General features: G+C 42.8%; 1 protein-coding gene across 3 annotated transcripts in view; it reads right to left on the bottom strand.

Moving 5' to 3' along the window:
• xylb (xylulokinase homolog (H. influenzae)) overlaps positions 1-20,799 on the bottom strand; it is a 64,149-nt gene that overhangs the window by 38,691 nt on the left and 4,659 nt on the right. For all 3 annotated transcript variants that reach the window (XM_035755964.1, XM_035755982.1, XM_035755972.2), the window contains 7 exons: positions 20,458-20,576; positions 18,182-18,263; positions 15,115-15,155; positions 11,374-11,489; positions 8,271-8,386; positions 7,569-7,642; positions 6,948-7,044 (listed from right to left, as the gene is read on the bottom strand). In XM_035755964.1, coding sequence (XP_035611857.1) covers positions 6,948-7,044; positions 7,569-7,642; positions 8,271-8,386; positions 11,374-11,489; positions 15,115-15,155; positions 18,182-18,263; positions 20,458-20,576 — 645 coding nt within the window. The remainder of the gene's footprint in view (positions 1-6,947; positions 7,045-7,568; positions 7,643-8,270; positions 8,387-11,373; positions 11,490-15,114; positions 15,156-18,181; positions 18,264-20,457; positions 20,577-20,799) is intronic.

The following is a 20,799-nucleotide window of genomic DNA, read 5'->3' on the forward strand; positions in this document are numbered from 1 at the left end:
TAGATTTAACTTTAGCCTGCAGCCTTGATATGTGCTGAGAGAAGGACAGTGTACCGTCTAGCCATACTCCGAAGTACTTGTATGAGGTGACTACCTCAAGCTCTAAACCCTCAGATGTAGTAATCACACCTGCGGGGAGAGGGGTAGTCTTATCCACATTACCTTTGTTTTGGAGGTGTTCAGAACAAGGTTAAGGGTAGAGAAAGCTTGCTGGACACTAAGAAAGCTTTGTTGTAGAGCATTTAACACAAAATCCGGGGAGGAGCCAGCTATGTATAAGACTGTATCATCTGCATATAAATGGATGAGAGAGCTTCCTACTGCCTGAGCTATGCTGTTGATGTAAATTGAGAAGAGCGTGGGGCCTAGGATTGAGCATTGGGGTACTCCCTTGGTGACAGCCAGTGGCTGAGACAGCAGATTCTCAGACTTTATACACTGCACTTTTTGAGAGAGGTAGTAAAACAGGCAAAAGACCCCTCAGAGTCACCAATACTCCACAAGAATGGAATGGTCTACCGTATCAAAAGCTTTGGCCAAGTCAATAAAAATAACAGCACAACATTGCTTAGAATCAAGGTCGATGGTGACAACATTGAGGACCTAAGGTTGCAGTGACACATCCTTAACCTCAGTGGAAACCAGATTGCATACTAGAGAGAATACTATAGACATCAAGATAGACAGTCAGATGATTATTGACAAGTTTTCCAACACTTTTGATAAACAGGGCAAAATAGAGATAATAGTTAGGATCAGCTTGATCTCCACCTTTAAATAAAGGACGAACCGTGGCTGCCTTCCGAGCAATGGGAACCTCCCCAGAAAGGAGAGACAAGCTTGGTGATGATGATGGGGGCTGCAACCTTAAAGAACAAAGGGTCTAAACCATCTGACCCAGATGTTTTTTGGGGGTCAAGTTTAAGGAGCCCTTTATCACCTCGGACTGCCTGCAGGGAGAAACTTCGTAGCGGGGCAGGGGAAAAAGAGGTCAGTCACATTAGAAGGGGTGGGAGATGAGTAAATGTTGGACAGGCAAGGAGGCATGGCTGAGTCAAATAGGAATCCTGACTTAATGAAGTGGTGATTAAAGAGCTCAGCCATGTGCTTCTTGTCAGTAACAACCACATCATTAACTTTAAGGGACATGGGCAGCTGTGAGGAGGAGGGTCTATTCTCTAGGCCTTTAACCGTTTTACAGAACTTCTGCTCCTTTAAAGTAACTCACTTTTGGCCTTCCGGATAGCCCGAGTGCACTTATTTCTCATTTGCCTGAGCAAGAGCCAGTCAGCCTGGGTATGCGTGAGCCTTTCGCCAAATGCAATTCTTGGGGTGTCCACATACTTTTGGTCATGTAGTGTATATCTATCTATCTATATATATATATATGTATACAGTGGGGAGAACAAGTATTTGATACACTGCCGATTTTGCAGGTTTTTCTACTTACAAAGCATGTAGAGGTCTGTCATTTTTATCACAGGTACACTTCAACTGTGAGAGACGGAATCTAAAACAAAAATCCAGAAAATCACATTGTATTTTTAAGTAACTCATTTGCATTTTATTGCTTGACAGATGTATTTGATACATCAGAAAAGCAGAACTTAATATTTGGTACAGAAACCTTTGTTTGCAATTACAGAGATCATACGTTTCCTGTAGTTCTTGACCAGGTTTGCACACACTGCAGCAGGGATTTTGGCCCACTCCTCCATACAGACCTTCTCCAGATCCTTCAGGTTTCGGGGCTGTCGCTGGACAATACGGACTTTCAGCTCCCTCCAAAGATGTTCTATTGGGTTCAGGTCTGGAGACTGGCTAGGCCACTCCAGGACCTTGAGATGCTTCTTACGGAGCCACTCCTTAGTTGCCCTGGCTGTGTGTTTCGGGTCATTGTCATGCTGGAAGACCCAGCCACGACCCATCTTCAATGCTCTTACTGAGGGAAGGAGGTTGTTGGCCAAGATCTCGCGATACATGGCCCCATCCATCCTCCCCTCAATACGGTGCAGTCGTCCTGTCCCCTTTGCAGAAAAGCATCCCCAAAGAATGATGTTTCCACCTCCATGCTTCACGGTTGGGATGGTGTTCTTGGGGTTGTACTCATCCTTCTTCTTCCTCCAAACACGGCGAGTGGAGTTTAGAACAAAAGCTGTATTTTTGTCTCATCAGACCACACGACCTTCTCCCATTCCTCCTCTGGATCATCCAGATGGTCATTGGCAAACTTCAGACGGGCCCGGACATGAGCTGGCTTGAGCAGGGGGACCTTGTGTGCGCTGCAGGATTTTAATCCATGACGGCGTAGTGTATTACTAATGGTTTTCTTTGAGACTGTGGTCCCAGCTCTCTTCAGGTCATTGACCAGGTCCTGCCGTGTAGTTCTGGGCTGATCCCTCACCTTCCTCATGATCATTGATGCCCCACGAGGTGAGATCTTGCATGGAGCCCCAGACCGAGGGTGATTGACCGTCATCTTGAACTTCTTCCATTTTCTAACAATTGCGCCAACAGTTGTTGCCTTCTCACCAAGCTGCTTGCCTATTGTCATGTAGCCCATCTCAGCCTTGTGCAGGTCTACCATTTTAGCCCTGATGTCCTTACACAGCTCTCTGGTCTTGGCCATTGTGGAGAGGTTGGAGTCTGTTTGATTGTGTGTGTGGACAGGTGTCTTTAATACAGGTAACAAGTTCAAACAGGTGCACTTAATACAGGTAATGAGTGGAGAACAGGAGGAAAAACTAAAGAATTAAAGAAAAACTAACAGGTCTGTGAGAGCCGGAATTCTTACTGGTTGGTAGGTGATCGAATACTTATGTCATGCAATAAATTACTTAAAAACCATACAATGTGATTTTCTGGATTTTTGTTTTAGATTCTGTCTCTCACAGTTGAAGTGTACCTATGATATAAATTACAGACATCATCTACATGCTTTGTAAGTAGGAAAACCTGCAAAATCTGCAGTGTATCAAATACTTGTTCTCCCCACTGTATGTATGTGACATAAAGGCACATACATCCTCAATTGCATAAGTATGCGTGCGTGTGTGCCCACGCACTGACGCACACAGACCCACACACACACACACACACACACACACACACACACACAAGAATGCACTCAAAGACTATAGACCCAACCCAGAGTAAAACGTTCTGTGGGAAAAAAAGGGCATATATAATTTCCAAATAGAGTTGCTAGATGGAACAATCACTTGAGTTACATGAGAATTGTACATCTGTCAGTAAGTACAGTGCAGAGCTGTAACACTACAACAGTAGCCTACATGGCGTTACAGATGATGACAGAATCCGTGTTTGTCTTGAAAGAAAGGCTCCGGTGTATAAAAAAATAATAGCCACTATTCTTCATAAAATGAAGCTATGCTGTCAAAGCACTACACTACACATCGTAACTTATATAGCTATTCCTGATGGGAGGACATCATCTTAAAGGAATGTGCCACAACAAAACATGGAGACCGTAACTGAATACCTTAAAAACACATCGTTCCTTCCTCCTTTCCTTGAAGTTATCACTGACTTACTGTAACACAAATAGATAGGCGTAAACAACAGTGCTTGGCTATGAAAAACAAACTGACATTTACTCCTGATGTACTGACCTGCTGCACCCTCTACAACCACTGTGATTATTATTTAACCCTGCTGGTCATCTATGAATGTCTGAACATCTTGAAGAACGATCTGGCCATAATGGCCATGTACTCTTATCATTTCCACCCGGCACAGCCAGAAGAAGACTGGCCACCCCTCAGAGCCTGGTTCCTCTCTAGGTTTCTTCCTAGGTGCCGGCCTTTCTATGGAGTTTTTCCTATCCATTGTGCTTCTACATCTGCATTGCTTGCTGTTTGGGGTTTAAGGCTGGTTCTGTCTAAGCACTTTGTGACATCTGCTGATGTAAAAAGGGCTTTATAAATACATTTCATTGATTGATTGATTGAGTTTTATCACACAGCTTTCACCAATCCAGCAATGCTAGATCAGGGATTTCTTCAAGGAAGGAAGGATGCATGTTGATAGTATCCATCCACTCTATCGATGTTTCCTCGGTGGCTTGTCCTCTTTAAAGTAGCCAATGCCTTCCTCCCCCTGGCTGGAATGTATCAAAGGCAAGAAGCAGGGGGAGAAGAAAAGAGAAGAGGATACATGGTAGGAACAGGATGGCTGGATCGAAGGAGGAAGTAAATAATTCAAGGAGAACACCATGTCTGGCTGGATAATCAATGTTCCTTAGCGGTCAGGGAGATTCATTTATAAAGGCCCTCAAAGAGACTGTATGAAGAAGATATGCCCTAGGCATAATTGATTAGATTTGATTGACATCATCATCACCATTCATATCTAATATTATCATTACCACAATTATTATCATTACCACTGTCATCAGAAGCAGCAGCACTACCACCACCATTATCATCACTGCCACCATTATCATCATTGCCACCATTATCATCACTGCCACCACCACCATTATCATCATCACTGCCGCCACCACCACCATTATCATCACTAACATTATTATCACTACCCCCGTCATCATCTTCACAATCATTTGCTTTACTTGAGGTCAGAGGTGCCATTTAAGTCAGTCCTCTCCTCTCCTTTTTCTGTGATTAATCCATATCCTTTAGAGAGAACTGGTCAGTGCTGAGCAGGACATAAATCTACAAGCTTACAAGATGACTAGTCGGAGTGAAATAGTCACTAGATTTAAAGAAGGATTCAAGAAGGGAGAGGGAGAGAGAGGAGGCGAAGGGACATGAGGAGGAGAGAGAAGAGAGGAAGAGACATGAGAGGAGGAGAGAGAGAAGTAAGGAAAGGACATGAGAGGAGGAGAGAGAGAGAGAAGAGAGGAAGGGACATGAGAGGAGGAGAGAGAGAAGAGAGGAAGGGACATGAGAGAGAAGAGAAGAAGGGACATGAGAGGGAGGGGAGAGAGAAATAAAGAAAGAGAGTGAATGAGAGTACAGAGGGAAAGAGAGAAGAGGGAGGACCAGAGAGAGCGAAAGAGAGAGAAAAAGAGAGAGCAGAATACAGTGCTCTTCAATAAACTGTAACCCGGGCGTCCCAGTCAACAGCAAATCACTTCTCCAGGATGTAAAGCAACATGCTCGTTCATAATATTCCATTTGAGGTGGATATAACATAACCTCTCTCTCTGTCACACCTGCTCCCGCTCCTCCTCCCTGGCGCTCGAGGGTACCAGGCTACCCCTCATCATACACTCCTGTTACCAACAATACACGCAGCTGCGCTCATTGGACTCACCTGGAATCCTTCACTTTGTTGATTACCCCCTGTATATCTGTCTGTTCCTTGGTTGTGTTTCCTGTGTCCGCATTGTTCCATATTGTGATTGTTATTTGTCTGTGTTACCCGTGTGCTGACGCTGTTCCTGTCTCGTTCCATGTCCGTTCCATATTAAAATGTTTGACTCCCCGTATCTGCTTCGCCTCTCCAGCATCATCCCTTGACACTCTCTGTGTGTAACTAAATCTATAGAATTAAAACAGTTTAATTCTAGGACAACAGAACATAATATGTAGTTGAGTTGCATTTCCCACACTCAAATACTGTTAAAAAAGACCTATAGTGTCAATAAGAGGGTTTCCTTTTAATAAAGAGTGATCTGTCAGTATGTGAATACATTATTCATTACTATTGATGGCCAGTGAGGGTGTTATTTGAAGTTAAATTCTATGGCAGAATGTTGACCTTCGGTGACGAGTGAGTGAGATTTCAGCTTAGCCAGGCTACACATGCGCACACGCTCGCACGTACACACATATAGGACCAGCCCCAAACGTCATAAGAGAAATCAGCAGCAATCGATGCACAAACCTGCCTGTCTACAGTATCTATCTAACCTGGTAGGCTCGGACTCCTGAAACTCTCTGGGAAAAGTCTACATTTGAGCATTTCATTTTGCAATGGCTTTGAATTGAAAGGATGCATTGAGAAATAGCAATGTGGCCCAGAGTGATTCCAATGATGACAGATGGACCAAACTGCTTGCTTTGTATGAAGGCAACAGACAAACAGATCCCTCATGGACTAATTTAAAATATCCGCCTTGGCAGTAGTCAATGTGCTTTAATTGAACTAGCATCATCTGCCAAGATCCATACAGTAGCAGTTAGTAGAAATATCCTAACGGATCACAATATTAGTCTGTTCTTTTTCTCCTTCAGCAAATTTGACTGCAATAATGGACTTCTTTTACGGGGGGCTAAAAAAAACAATCTGCCGCTCGATACGAGGTCCTCAAGGCAAAATCACCGCCTTTGATTAATCACTAATATTCTGGACCGATATAGAGCCAAAATTGAGTCTGCCAAATAGCTGTGATAAGTGAGTGCGAGGGGTAGCCTATTCAGTCCTCATGCTTCAATATCTTTGAGGCATTCTGTTCCCTTCCGGGGGTTTTTGAGTGAAACTGCATCCAGCCACTATGCTAAAAGACTACTGATACTGACCACTGTGGAGAGAGAGGGACAGAGATAAGTGTGTGTGTGTGTGTGTGTGTGTGTGTGTGTGTGTGTGTGTGTGTGTGTGTGTGTGTGTGTGTGTGTGTGTGTGTGTGTGTGTGTGTGTGTGTGTGTGTGTGTGTGTGTGTGTGTGTGTGTGTGTGTGTGTGTGTGAGAGAGAGAGAAAGATGAAGAGAAGATAGATGAAGGAAATGCCGGGGGGAAGAAAATAGTCAAAAAATAAAGAGCGAGTAGAAGATAAGAAAAGAGAGAGAGAAAGTCAATGTACAATAATGAGTTAGGAGGGAAGCAAAAGATGACTACGAGAAAAAGAGGAAAAAAGAGAGAGAGGAGAAAGAGAGAGAGGAGAAAGAGAGAGAGGTGAAAGAGAGAGAGGAGAAAGAGAGAGAGGAGAAAGAGAGAGAGGAGAAAGGAACTGCATCCACTCACTGATCTTATAACCCAGCTTTTCGGCATGGACCCTCTTTGCCAGGAACTGTCCCTCAACCAGGGCTCGGATTTCCCCCTGGGCGGAGAAGCCGGCTACCTGAGCGGGACGACAGGGAAGGGGAACACAAAGAGAGGCTTTTGGAAAGCAGGCAAAGGAGCAGGGGAGTAGATGGGAGATTCCTGCCCTTACAGAACTTTCTTTGACTGGAGGAATGGAGAGCCTCATTCCCACCGGGCTAAGTCCCCACCCCTTCTGACCTCTCTCCTCACATCACCCTGTATGACGTCTCCTAATCCTCCGGCTTCACCGCCCCGTTGAAGGAGTTCACAAGGAAAAGCGGATGACAGCAATACTGTAGCCTTGCGTGACTTATCTTTGTCTGTCTTGGACAAGGGCTCCGGTTGCGGTTTTGAAACCATTCATTGGTCAATAAAACATTGATCGATAAAAAAACTACATGCATGAATCTCTTACTTATGAATTACTTATGTGCTTGTACATCTTTTCATTTAGATGGAAACAACAGAGAACTACCGTTTCCAGTTTTTCATTTGAATTGCAAATAGAATCCCATCCATAATTTGACTTCCTTCAATACACAGCAGAGTCTTTGCACTGACCTTCGTATTTTCTTTGTCAAATCTGTGAACTCCGACTGCAGACGGTGTGATTTCCATGGCATCAAAGTAAATCCCTGGAAGAGAACGTTAGATGCCAGCCCATTCAGAATCAGTCAGCACCACATCAAAGTAAATCCCTGGAAGAGAACGTTAGATGCCAGCCCATTCAGAATCAGTCAGCACCACATCAAAGTAAATCCCTGGAAGAGAACGTTAGATGCCAGCCCATTCAGAATCAGTCAGCACCACATCAAAGTAAATCCCTGGAAGAGAACGTTAGATGCCAGCCCATTCAGAATCAGTCAGCACCACATCAAAGTAAATCCCTGGAAGAGAACGTTAGATGCCAGCCCATTCAGAATCAGTCAGCACCACATCAAAGTAAATCCCTGGAAGAGAACGTTAGATGCCAGCCCATTCAGAATCAGTCAGCACCACATCAAAGTAAATCCCTGGAAGAGAACGTTAGATGCCAGCCCATGCAGAATCAGTCAGCACCACATCAAAGTAAATCCCTGGAAGAGAACGTTAGATGCCAGCCAGCCCATTCAGAATCAGTCAGCACCACATCAAAAAGATCAAGCCGTTATCTGAAAACCCTGCCATTATCTGAATACATCTGGGGCCTACAGTCTCTAAATCAATCCAACTTGATGACTAAAACAAATCTACTGATAGATACAGCATGTTTGACTTCATCACCTATGTTCCCGTTGTTCCCTGTTGGTGTAGTCCTCAGGACCGAGGAGAAGACTTCCCATGACCCTCCAGCACACTTGTTTCTGATCCTCTCTCTGGTCAGGGAGCCATTCTTATAGCTGGCAGGAGGCATATAAATATATATATATATATACACACACACACAAACACAGAGATTTACCTGGGCTGACATACCATCATTTAGTATAATTGAATTCAAAGCAAGCCATCTACAGTAGAAGCCTGAGCATCCTTCCCGATTTTAATCTCCTTTGTGTATCAGCTATTATAAGTAAAACCACTTATTTTATAATACTCTATTTTACCGTAGATTAAAACATTATGGAACAGGAGTCATACAGACAGAAGATAATGATTAGTAAAAGATGTCAATGTCACTTGGTGTGTGTGTGTTTGTGCACTTGTGCAAGGTTACCAGTGGCACAATGACAAATGGCAAATTTGTTTTGGACTGTATGTGACAGAGTTATAGTTCAACAAAGTCTCAAGGAATTCAATTAAATGTCAATGCCACATAACGATCGTTAGCATTAGGTACCAAGGTTATTGCAGTTGTGTTTTTATATTTGACTCCTGTGGCGGGCCGGGCGCAGTGCGCGCTAACCAAGGTTGCTAGGTGCACGGTGTACCCTCCCGCCACAGGAGTCGCTGGTGCGCGATGAGACAGGGACATCCCCACCGACCAAGCCCTCCCTAACCCGGACGACGCTAGGCCAATTGTGCGTCGCTCCACGGACCTCCCGGTCGCGGCCGGTTACGACAGAGCCTGGGCGCGAACCCAGGGACTCTGATGGCACAGCTGGCGCTGCAGTACAGCGCCCTTAACCACTGCGCCACCTGGGAGGCCTAGTTTCAGTTTTAATTTAATGTTAGGGACATAAAGGGCCTCCTGAGTGGCGCAGCGGTCTAAGGCCCTGCATCGCAGTGTTACAGCGTCACTGGTTAGGGGAGGGTTTGGCCCAGTGTCGTCCAGGTTAGGGGAGGGTTTGGCCCAGTGTCGTCCAGGTTAGGGGAGGGTTTGGCCCAGTGTTGTCCAAGTTAGGGGAGGGTTTGGCCCAGTGTCGTCCGGGTTAGGGGAGGGTTTGGCCCAGTGTCGTCCGGGTTAGGGGAGGGTTTGGCCCAGTGTCGTCCGGGTTAGGGGAGGGTTTGGCCCAGTGTCGTCCAGGTTAGGGAAGTACATGTATGCCATTTAGAACATGCTTTTATCACCAGGTCAGTTGTAGTACAGTGGAAATAATCTTTGTCATGAATCATGTACGGTGCATTCAGAAAGTATTCAGACCCTTTGACTTTGCCCCACATTTTGTTACGTTACAGCATTATTCTAAAATTGATTCAATTATTATTTTTCCTCATCAATCTACACACAATACCCCATAAACAAGGTGAAAAATTTATTTAAAATAATAAACAAAAATACCTTATTTACATAAGTATTCAGACCCTTTGCTGTGAGACTAAAAAATGTTTCCATTGATCATCCTTGAGATGTTTCTACAACTTGATTAGAGTCTACCTGTGGTAAATTCAATTGATTGGACATGATTTGGAAAGGCACACACCTGTCTATATAAGGTCCCACAGTTGGCAGTGCATGTCAGAGCAAAAATCAAGCCATGAGGTCAAAGGAATTGTCGGTAGAGACCCCGGAACAGGTTTGTGTCGAGGCACAGATCTGGGGAAGGGTACCAGCACTGAAGGTCCCCAAGAACACAGTGGCCTCCATCATTCTTAAATGGAGACTCTTCCTAGCGCTGTCCGCCAGGCCAAACTGAGCAATCAGGGGAGAAGGGCTTTGGTCAGGGAGGTGAGCAAGAACCTGATGGTCACTCTGACAGAGCTCCAGAGTTCCTCTGTGGAGATTGGAGAACCTCCCAGAAGGGCAACCATCTCTGCAGCACTCCACCAATCAGGTCTTTATGGTAGAGTGTCCAGATGGAAGCCACTCCTGGGTAAAAGGGTTGGCAGCCCACTTAGAGTTTGCCAAAAGGCACCTAAAGACTCTGAGACCATGAGAAACAAGATTATCTGGTCTGATGAAACCAAAATTGAACTCTTTGGCCTGAATGCCAAGCGTCACGTCTGGAGGAACCCTAGCACCATCCCTACGGTGAAGCATGGTGGTGGCGGCAGCATCATGTTGTTGGGGTGTCTTTCAGTGGCAGGGACTGGGAGACTAGTCAAGATCGAGGGAAAGATGAACGGAACAAAGTACAGAGATCCTTAATGAAAACCTGCTCCAGAGCACTCTGGACCTCAGACTGGGGTGAAGCTTCACCTTCCAACAGGACAATGACCTTAAGCACACAGCAAAGACAATGCAGGAGTGGCTACAGAATGTCCTTGAGTGGCCCAGCCAAAGCCCGGACTTGAACACGATCGAACATCTCTGGAGAGACCTGAAAATAGCTGTGCAGTGACGCTCCCCATCCAACCTGACAGAGCTTGAGAGGATCTGCAGAGAAGAATGGGAGAAACTCCCCAAATACAGGTGTGCAGAGCTTGTAGCGTCATACCCAAGGAGACTCGAGGCTGTAATCGTTGCCAAACGTGCTTCAACAAAGTACCGAGTAAAGGGTCTGAATACTTATGTGAATGTGATTTTTCAGTTTATTTTTTATTTTTAAATGTGCAAAAATGTCTAAAAACCTGTTTTTGCTTCGTCATGATGGGGTATTGTGTGTAGATTGATGAGGGAAAAAAATATTTAATACATTTTAGAATAAGACTAACGTAACAAAATGTGAAAAAAAGTCTTGGGGTCTGAATACTTTCCGAATGCACTGTACCTGAATGCCTCAGAGAAAGAGCTAAGTTGTTCATTAAATTATACTTCACTAAGAGAACGGAGTCTATAGGCTTAGTCTAAACCGTACTCTATAGTCCTACTGCAACATCCATGGTCTGTTTCTGCAAAGCCATACTGTTTCTGCTTATGTAAGTTTTCAGAGCGTATTGGCTCTAGATCTATTGTGACGGGATGTGGCGCTTCTTCGCCATTTGTTAAATGTATACCATTCTAACGTGAACTGCAGGGGAACTACTTTGTTTCTGAAGTCGTGGGGGTAGTGTGGGAGGTGTTTACCATATCAAAGCCATATAGGAGGGGCGGTCCACTGGGTTGCAGAAGATGTGTCCTTCCACTGTGGGCCTCGGCTCTTTGATCCACAGGAAGACTGTGTCGCTAGTGCCAAGACTCACCTGGGAGTGAGGAAGATAGGAAGACGGAAGGAGGAACAACTTATATAACCACTTATATAAAATATACCTGAGTGTACAAAACATTAGGAACACCTGCTCTTAAAATGACAGACTGACCAGGTGAAAGCTATGATCCTTTTGATGTGACTTGTTAAATCCACTTCAATCAGTGTAGGTAAAGAGGAGACAGGTTAAAAAAGGATTTTTAACAGACACTACATCAAAGGGAAAATTCTAAATGTTGACAGCCTCCCTGTACAATATTCGTTTTGTGATTTGCTACATCGCCCTCCCAACTCAACACACCTCATCTCACAGTTTGTCACCCTTTTCTCCAAATACATAAAGACCTGGGGTAAAGAATAAAATATTGAGATCTCAGATGATCTATGGGGAGAAGCCCTGTCTACAATTCACTCCTGCTCCGTCAATGCCAGATATAATAATATAATAATATATGCCATTTAGCTGACGCTTTTATCCAAAGCGACTTACAGTCATGTGTGCATACATTCTACGTATGGGTGGTCCCGGGAAATGAACCCACTACCCTGGCGTTACAAGCGCCATGCTCTACCAACTGAGCCACAGAAGGACCACCCAGAAGGAAGGAAGGATATCAATTGATACAATACATAGTCAGACATAGACTTCACTACTCCAAAACCAAAGGCCCCAGGTCTCCCCACTGTGTGACACTGTGACAAATGTAAAGCCTCAGAGGGTTCATTAACTCATATTTTTGGGCTCTGCCCCCTACTTAATCATTTTTGGAGGAACATTTTTGATTGGTAGCACAGTTGGTAGAGCATGGCGCTTGTAACGCCAGGGAAGTGGGTTCGATTCCCGGGACCACCCATACGTAGAATGTATGCACACATGACTGTAAGTCGCTTTGGATAAAAGCGTCTGCTAAATGGCATATATTATATGAGAGGGCCATTGACCCTGATGCAGAACTCGCTCTCTTTGGCTGCTCAGAGTCTGTTCTAAGCTGGTCGTATGAGGAACAACAGGCTCTGATGTTTGGAATGGTGGCTGCAAAAAGAATATCCTCACAGAATGGAAGTCACTCACCTCCCCTTGCTTCCATAGATGGTTAGCAGAAATGATTAACACCATTAACTTGGAAAATATGAGTTTTTTCAGGACTAACTCCTCCAGCAGATTTCTCAAGGTTTGGAGTCTGTTTCTGGACCGTCTGGACAGAGACTGACTGTGAACACTGACTAGGAACGCGTACTGTTGTTGTAACTGTCACTGTTGCTGTATTCTTGTCCCATGTCTTGCTTAAGCAATACATCCTTTCATGTCTGGCAGCTGTGTTTTTTGGGAATTTTTTTGCGTGCTTTTTTTTGTTGTACTAAATTGCAAGAGAAAATCATTTGATTTTAAAGCCTTGAGACAATTGGGACATGTATTGTTTATGTGTGCCATTCAGAAAGTGAATGTGTCAAGAACTGCAATTCTGCTGGGTTTTTCACACTCAACAGTTTCTCATGTGTATCAAGAATTGTACACCACCCAAAGGACATCCAGCCAAGTTGGGTAAACAAAATGCGAAATTCCCTTACGCTGTTTATGGCCGCGGGAAGATGGGGCATTTCTCCCTGCTCTCTTCGTCTGCTCATAAAGGAGTATTAATGCTGCAGTGGTTCTGTAGCTCAGTTGGTAGAGCATGGCGCTTGTAACGCCAGGGTAGTGGGTTCGATTCCCGGGACCACCCATACGTAGAATGTATGCACACATGACTGTAAGTCGCTTTGGATAAAAGCGTCTGCTAAATGGCATATATTTATTTTTTATATCACTTTTTTGGCACACAAACCAAAGTTATAGATCTGTCATTCTCATTGAAAGCAAGTCTAAGAAGCCTAATCACTAAGAAGTCTAATCTGTTCTATGTGCACTATTTCTATGATTCTCGTGCTTAAGTTGTTTTTGCATCTTTTACTTTTGAACACAAGTTTCAAACAGATGAAAATACAATATTTTGGGAAATCATTTTTCACAGCGGTTTAGATGGTACAATGATTCTCTACACTATAGTTGCTTGTTTTGTCACATAAACTGAAATTAACTATAAAACAATTTGCAACCAGCAAATGGCAGAGCGATTTCTGCATAATGCATCTTTAAATGGCAAGTGCAATAATTCGGTAAAAAATAAATAACAATATTATTCTTTTTTTTTCCCATTGTGATTTATCAGGGGGTGCAGCTGCAACCTCAGCACCCCTACTTCCCGCGGCTATGATGTTGATGACTTTTTTCAAATCCAATCATTTCCCCACATGGATTCAACGTCATCATATTACATTTTTTGGTTTAAATTATGTGGAAACAACGTTGATTCAACCAGTTTTTGCCCAGTGGGTTGCTTCTTAGCAAAGAGCAATTTCTCAAGCAAGAATTTTGCAAGGTCTATCTGAGAGTGATCTGAGTGGGGAGAGAAAATTTGAAAACTAGCTGTTATTGGCAGAGGATTGGAACTTTGGTTGAACTTTTCTTATTATCTATTAACTAATTTACCAGACAGGCCAAACTCCATTGCACAATTTCACAGTATTATTCCAACCTCTTAGTGTGGAAATATATATAAAACACAGGAAATCACGTTTTTGACTGCAATGAGCCTTAAAGTGAAGACATGCAAAACAAAATCTGATTAGAGTAAGTGAATTATATTTGGTTGTAGGTTTCTGAAGTGATTTGGAAGCTGGTAGTCAAAGCGCATCTTGAAAAATGTGTGATTCCCTCATTTAGGTGAAGTTCAAAGCGAGAGCTGTCATGCGTTTAATGTGTTGATTCTACCAAGTGTTCCGTTTGATGATGAAAACAGCTTGAAATTGCTCCTCGTCGGACAACGGCGGACCTCTGGCATGAATGATTTAATGCCATGGAACCTCCATGTGGTCCTTAACATCGCTTCCTTGCACCATATTACTCTACTGCTACAGCTAAAGAGGCTGTATGGAAGTTTAGTTGCAAGTTGTTCACCTCAATAATATTAATCCATTTCTTATCTCCTAAAACCACAACATCCTTGCTCATGGGTCTGGGGAGGTGTGCCCTTGTGTCCAATGAGGTCATTTCTGAGTAGACTCAGAAGCAAAAGTTCTGTACCTCTTTAAGCACTGAACTGCAACTTGATAACATTTCAGCCCTATACCCTTTAATTGGCTATGATATGATGTACTGTGCAGAAAGAAAGAAAGAAAGAAAGAAAGAAAGAAGGAAAGAAGGAAAGAAAGAAAGAAAGAAAGAAAGAAAGAAAGAAAGAAAGAAAGAAAGAAAGAAAGAAAGAAAGAAAGAAAGAAAGAAAGAAAGAAAGAAAGAAAGAAGGAAAGAAAGAAAGAAAGAAAGAAGGAAAGAAAGAAAGAAAGAAAGAAAGAAGGAAAGAAAGAAGGAAAGAAGGAAAGAAAGAAGGAAAGAAGGAAGGAAAGAAGGAAGGAAAGAAAGAAGGAAAGAAGGAAGGAAAGAAGGAAGGAAAGAAAGAAGGAAAGAAAGGAAAGAAGGAAGGAAAGAAGGAAGGAAAGAAAGAAGGAAAGAAGGAAGGAAAGAAAGAAAGAAAGAAAGAAAGAAAGAAAGAAAGAAAGAAAGAAAGAAAGATGAAAGGTCTTACAGCTATGTCTCCTTCCTGTAACCTCATCCCAGCCAGGGACCCTGGAATAAGAAATGAAAACAGCATTCATACTTGAAACACACTAATTGAAGATTGAAAGCCAGTAAGAAAGTCTAGTTCCCTTTAGCCCACGTTCCATTCATCTCTCTTGCCTTGGCCCTTTAAAATGGGATGTGTCTGTACAACAGACACAACATAGACTCTCTCAGATCTACTTGAGTCACTGAACATGTCATATCGTATTGAGACATTTAACTTCAATTCCATCCACAGACTGTGACCTATGGTACACTCTTAGAAAATAAGGTGCAATCTGAAATAAAAAACAGTTCATTGGCTGTCCCCATGGGAAAACCCTTAAGAACCCCTTTTGGTTCCATGTAAAAACCCTTTTGGTTGCAGGTAGGGTTCTACATGGAACCCAAAAGAGTTCTACCTTGAACCAAAAAGGGTTATCCTATGGGGTGTATACTGTGTATTGTCATTGTTCTGTATGGACAATAAGGTATACAGGTGTGGCCCATAACGAGGTATACAGGTATGGCCGATAACGAGGTATACAGGTATGGCCCATAATAAAGTATACAGGTATGGCCCATAATAAAGTATACAGGTATGGCCCATAACGAGGTATACAGGTATGGCCCATAACGAGGTATACTGGTATGGCCGATAACGAGGTATACAGGTATGGCCCATAATAAAGTATACAGGTATGGCCCATAATAAAGTATACAGGTATGGCCCATAACGAGGTATACAGGTATGGCCCATAACGAGGTATACAGGTATGGCCCATAATAAAGTATACAGGTATGGCCCATAACGAGGTATACAGGTATGGCCCATAACGAGGTATACAGGTATGGCCCATAATAAAGTATACAGGTATGGCCCATAATAAAGTATACAGGTATGGCCCATAACGAGGTATACAGGTATGGCCCATAACGAGGTATACAGGTATGGCCCACAATAAAGTATACAGGTATGGCCCATAATAAAGTATACAGGTATGGCCCATAACGAGGTATACAGGTATGGCCCATAACGAGGTATACAGGTATGGCCCATAATAAAGTATACAGGTATGGCCCATAATGAGGTATACAGGTATGGCCCATAACGAGGTATACAGGTATGGCCCATAATAAAGTATACAGGTATGGCCCATAATAAAGTATACAGGTATGGCCCATAACGAGGTATACAGGTATGGCCCATAACGAGGTATACAGGTATGGCCCATAATAAAGTATACAGGTATGGCCCATAACGAGGTATACAGGTATGGCCCATAACGAGGTATACAGGTATGGCCCATAACGAGGTATACTGGTATGGCCCATAACGAGGTATACTGGTATGGCCCATAACGAGGTATACAGGTATGGCCCATAACGAGGTATACTGGTATGGCCCATAACAAGTCCCAACTTTCTGCTGTTGAGTTGAGAGTTGCTGGGCAGATCTTTTACATGTTTTAATTTTGGGGGCTTCAGAGGGCGGACCTGGTGGAAAGATTTATTAATTCCAGTCTATTGGATTTCTTGGTGACCTTGCATAGAGCGTTAAATCAATCTTTCCCGTGCTGTGACGCATACACACGCAGGCCCCTGAAAGGACGACAGTCCCAAGAAAAATGGCCCTCGGACTGGATTCTCATTTCAATTCTTCACCGGCGTTCAAGTCTGAAGCTTAGGAATCATTTTGAGAATTTCATATCTGTCATTGACCTTAAAAAATGGTTTGCTGCGATGATTTATTGGATTGTAGTAGTATAAATATATTGATAAGTCGACATCTTTATGTATTAGTGTGTAGAATAAATACAATCCATATACCTCCCTGAGCCACTAAATCATTCTCAAATCTGGATGAAAATATTAGGGATTGTTTAGGCAAGACACAGCGGTCATGGGCATTTAGTTAACCTCAATACTTCTGTCCCTTCATATCTCAGAAAATGATTTCAAGTGAGTCTTTTGCATACATGATAACTATTAATGATACTCTTATCTACATATCAATCAACAAACAATTTGAATTAAATTACTGAATGCACCATGGCTCTTCAAATCTTAGCATAAGCCCTGCACTGATCGACTAGCCTCATCAATTGTTACAATGATCAACTAGTATAAATTTGAAGACAGCCATCTCACTGTCTAGTCTATGCATTCATAACCAACTCCTTGTGTATCCTGCCTCCCCTTCATCTACTGTATCACACCATGGATAATATTTCATTATATCCAGGCAATTTCAAAACGGTATCAATTAGTCCATTGGCTATTGTTTGGCTGCTCAAACCGAGCTGTGCTGAAAGAGCTAAATCTCAACTGACTGTACCAGACTCCTTCACACAACCACCGTCTGGCGTCGCCCGCCTTTTAATTGGTCGTAAAGCCCCTTTTATGCAGATGACACTGCAAAGCGGACGAGCGGAGAGGAGAGCGGTCTAGGCTTGTTTCAGTGTTTACGTTCAGCTGGCCGCCGCGGCATTTCATTGGAAAAGCACAGAGTCACCACCTCTAGTCTACAAACACGGGCAGCACACGGCACAAGTCCCATGGCGATAGTCTTAAAGGCATAGTTTGGGACTTTTGGCGATGAGCTGTACCCAAAAATAAAATAAACTAGTTAGCATTGGCTCGCAAAACTATCTAACTTCCTTCATACTGGACGCAGAGACATAACAAATTGTATGCACGAGTTCATCTGACTCTGAGGAAGTATATAAAGAGCTTCATTGCCAAAATCCCAAACTATCCCTTTAAACCAGTGCTGCTTGCTTGGCGAGGGGCCAGCTCTTCTCTCCGTTCATCAGGTTTATATCAAGCTGCCCGGGAGGAGGGCGAACATGTGACCACCGCCGCCATGCACTCTCATTAGAATCTACACAACATCCACGTGTAGGATAGGAGGAGTGGAGGCGCGGAGGAGGATCACTGGAGCAGATCAATGCAGTCAGTATAGTGCTACTGCCACCCAGTGGCCAGATGACAGAAAATAGAAAACAGAGGCCCCTGACAAAGACAGAATCAGAGCATGATAAAGCTCTTACCTGGGTTATCCCCAGTGAATGCCACCACCTTGCAGTCCTCTGGGAAGCCATAACGAGTGACATGGTAAGGAGAGAGGAGGCCCTGTGGAGGGGAACCAGGTGAGGTTAGGGTTTATAGAAGAGGATGAAGAATAAAGAGATGTGAACAGTCCAATGTTAGCTTTAGCAGTTCAACAGTCATCAGCGTTTCCTATGGATATTGTGCACAGCAATCAGTCCTTGACTTTTCCTAAATAACTAGAATAGACATGAATCATCTAAGGTGGGATAAAGGACAGACATTTATCTGCACGGTACAGATGCGGTAAACGCAGACGTTCCATTGACCAGATTGGCACACATTCAAGAAATCTGATCTAACAAAATAGACATTCGTCAAATCCGTCATGACATTTAGAAGTTGTGCCTTTTCAAGTTTTGAAGAAGTGACTGCTAAATGCTTACTTCCGCTCGCATAAACTGGTTAGCATAACTAGCATAAAGAAATCGCTGGTGGTAGTCAAATTTGTTTTAAACTGTAATACTTTTGATTCGCAACGATGGCATGTGTTGGGGTTGACATCCATACAAACATTATACTCCGATTTTTACCTCAACATGAAATACACATATAAACAATAGACTAAATGTGGGAAAGTTTTGCTGGATGGCAATGAGGAGACTCGGGATCTTACCCCCACGGCCCTTTCCCCCACGCGATTCCATGGCAATTCCATTATTTTGGTCGAGTTCGATTTACCTCTTTACCGCATCTATGTTTGTTAGCGAGCCACCAGTTTTAGAGCAATGATTCTGTTAATTTTTTTAATTAAATGCCAATATGCCAACATTCCATTCAAACAAATGCACTCAATCCACAGCCACACATTGGCTAAAATCAGTTGATGATAGGATTTACTGTAGACAAGTTGTAAAAGTACTGATATTGTATCATATAATAGCACTCACAACTTTCCCAAACATTTAACATTTATGGTCTGTTTACATATATTTTAAGGCTATATATACAGAAAGTGTATAAAACCATATAAACTGTATTTATAATTATATGACAATATTTTAGGTTGACAATAATTATATTACACAATTTCTGATACATCACATGCCTTACTTGTATTTTACTGCATAAATAAAATCAGGATTATGTCTCTACTATGACAGTACATCACTGGGGCCAAGCTTCCTGCCATCCAGGACCTATATACTAGGCGGTGTCAGAGGAAAGCCCCAAAAATTGTCAGACTCCAGTCACCCAAGTCATAGACTGTTTTCTCTGCTACCGCACGGCAAGCGGTACCGGAGCGCCAAGTCTAGTACCAAAAGTCTCCTTAACAGCTTCTATCCCCAAGCCATAAGACTGCTGAACAATTAATCAAATGGCCACCGGACTATTTACAGTGACAACCCCCCCATTTGTTTTGAACACTGCTGCTACTCGCTGTTTATTATCCATGCATAGTCACTTCACCCCTACCTCCATGTACAAATTACCCCCTGTATATAGCCTTTGTTATTGTTATTGTATTACTTTTTTTTATTTTAACTTTTGTTTGTAAGTAAGCATTTCATGGTAAGGTAGTATCAGATAGATTGAGGTTTCCAAAACACGTAGCTTTGCCAAATAACTCTCAAAATTGAAGAGATTAGCTCTTATTTAAAAATCTATTTGTCTAAGAATATCCGCTGTTCCTGTGCGCTCCACACGTGAGCACGCAGTAGCAGATCGCCTACAGTAACATAAACTAAGGAAAATGCTTTTGTTCATAGAATTTAAAAAAAAATCTGTATTCTAATGTTACCCAAGACCTTCATAAACACAACCAAAGGATAAGTTTTCCGATAGTATATATGAAATTCATTTATTAGACTGTTAGAATGTTGCAGTCAGAATGGCTGTTCATTGGTGTAGTACGGGGGTAGTGAGGCCCGGCAGTTTAAGTGTTACGAGGATCCAAAGACAAACAAGTGGAGCTGGGACGAAATCCTTGATGACCTACAACTCTTCAAATATAAAAACATGTGAATATGAGGTGATACGATGGATATTATGTAGCCTACATGACCTGACCCAAGGACTTGCAACTGAAGAATTCACTAAAAACGTACTTATTTTACAATGAAAATGTAAAACAACCTTCCATATGAGATGAAATCACAGCCCATTCAAAAGTCAAAAGTTGATTTGGATTCCTTATCAGTTGCCCAACCGGGAGAATAGACAAAAAAATAGCAACACATGGTCAAGAACCATGATACTGCATATAGGGGTATCTCACCAAGACAGCTGAAGAATGCACAGGGGCTCCCAGCCTCTCCTCCAGGTGAGGAGCAGTAGCCTCAAGACAGGAGTCTGACCACTGTTTGCTGAAAATGTCCATCAAATTCATCCCTGAACCTTAATAAAGGAGAAGAATGAACATGTCACGAATCAGAACGACTGATCAAGCCAATCCAAAGAACATAGAATATACAGTGCACCTCAATGCAAGTCAATTTGATTCAAATGCGGATCACAGAACCGAGTGTAACAAATGTTTGGGTAACCCTTAATGACTTTCATTAAAAATCATGAATAAACTATTAATACACTTTCTACGCATAAGTATTTAATTATTTCT

The sequence above is a fragment of the Oncorhynchus keta genome, chromosome 4, assembly GCF_023373465.1.
Source record: "Oncorhynchus keta strain PuntledgeMale-10-30-2019 chromosome 4, Oket_V2, whole genome shotgun sequence".
Classification (NCBI taxonomy): Eukaryota; Metazoa; Chordata; class Actinopteri; order Salmoniformes; family Salmonidae; genus Oncorhynchus; species Oncorhynchus keta.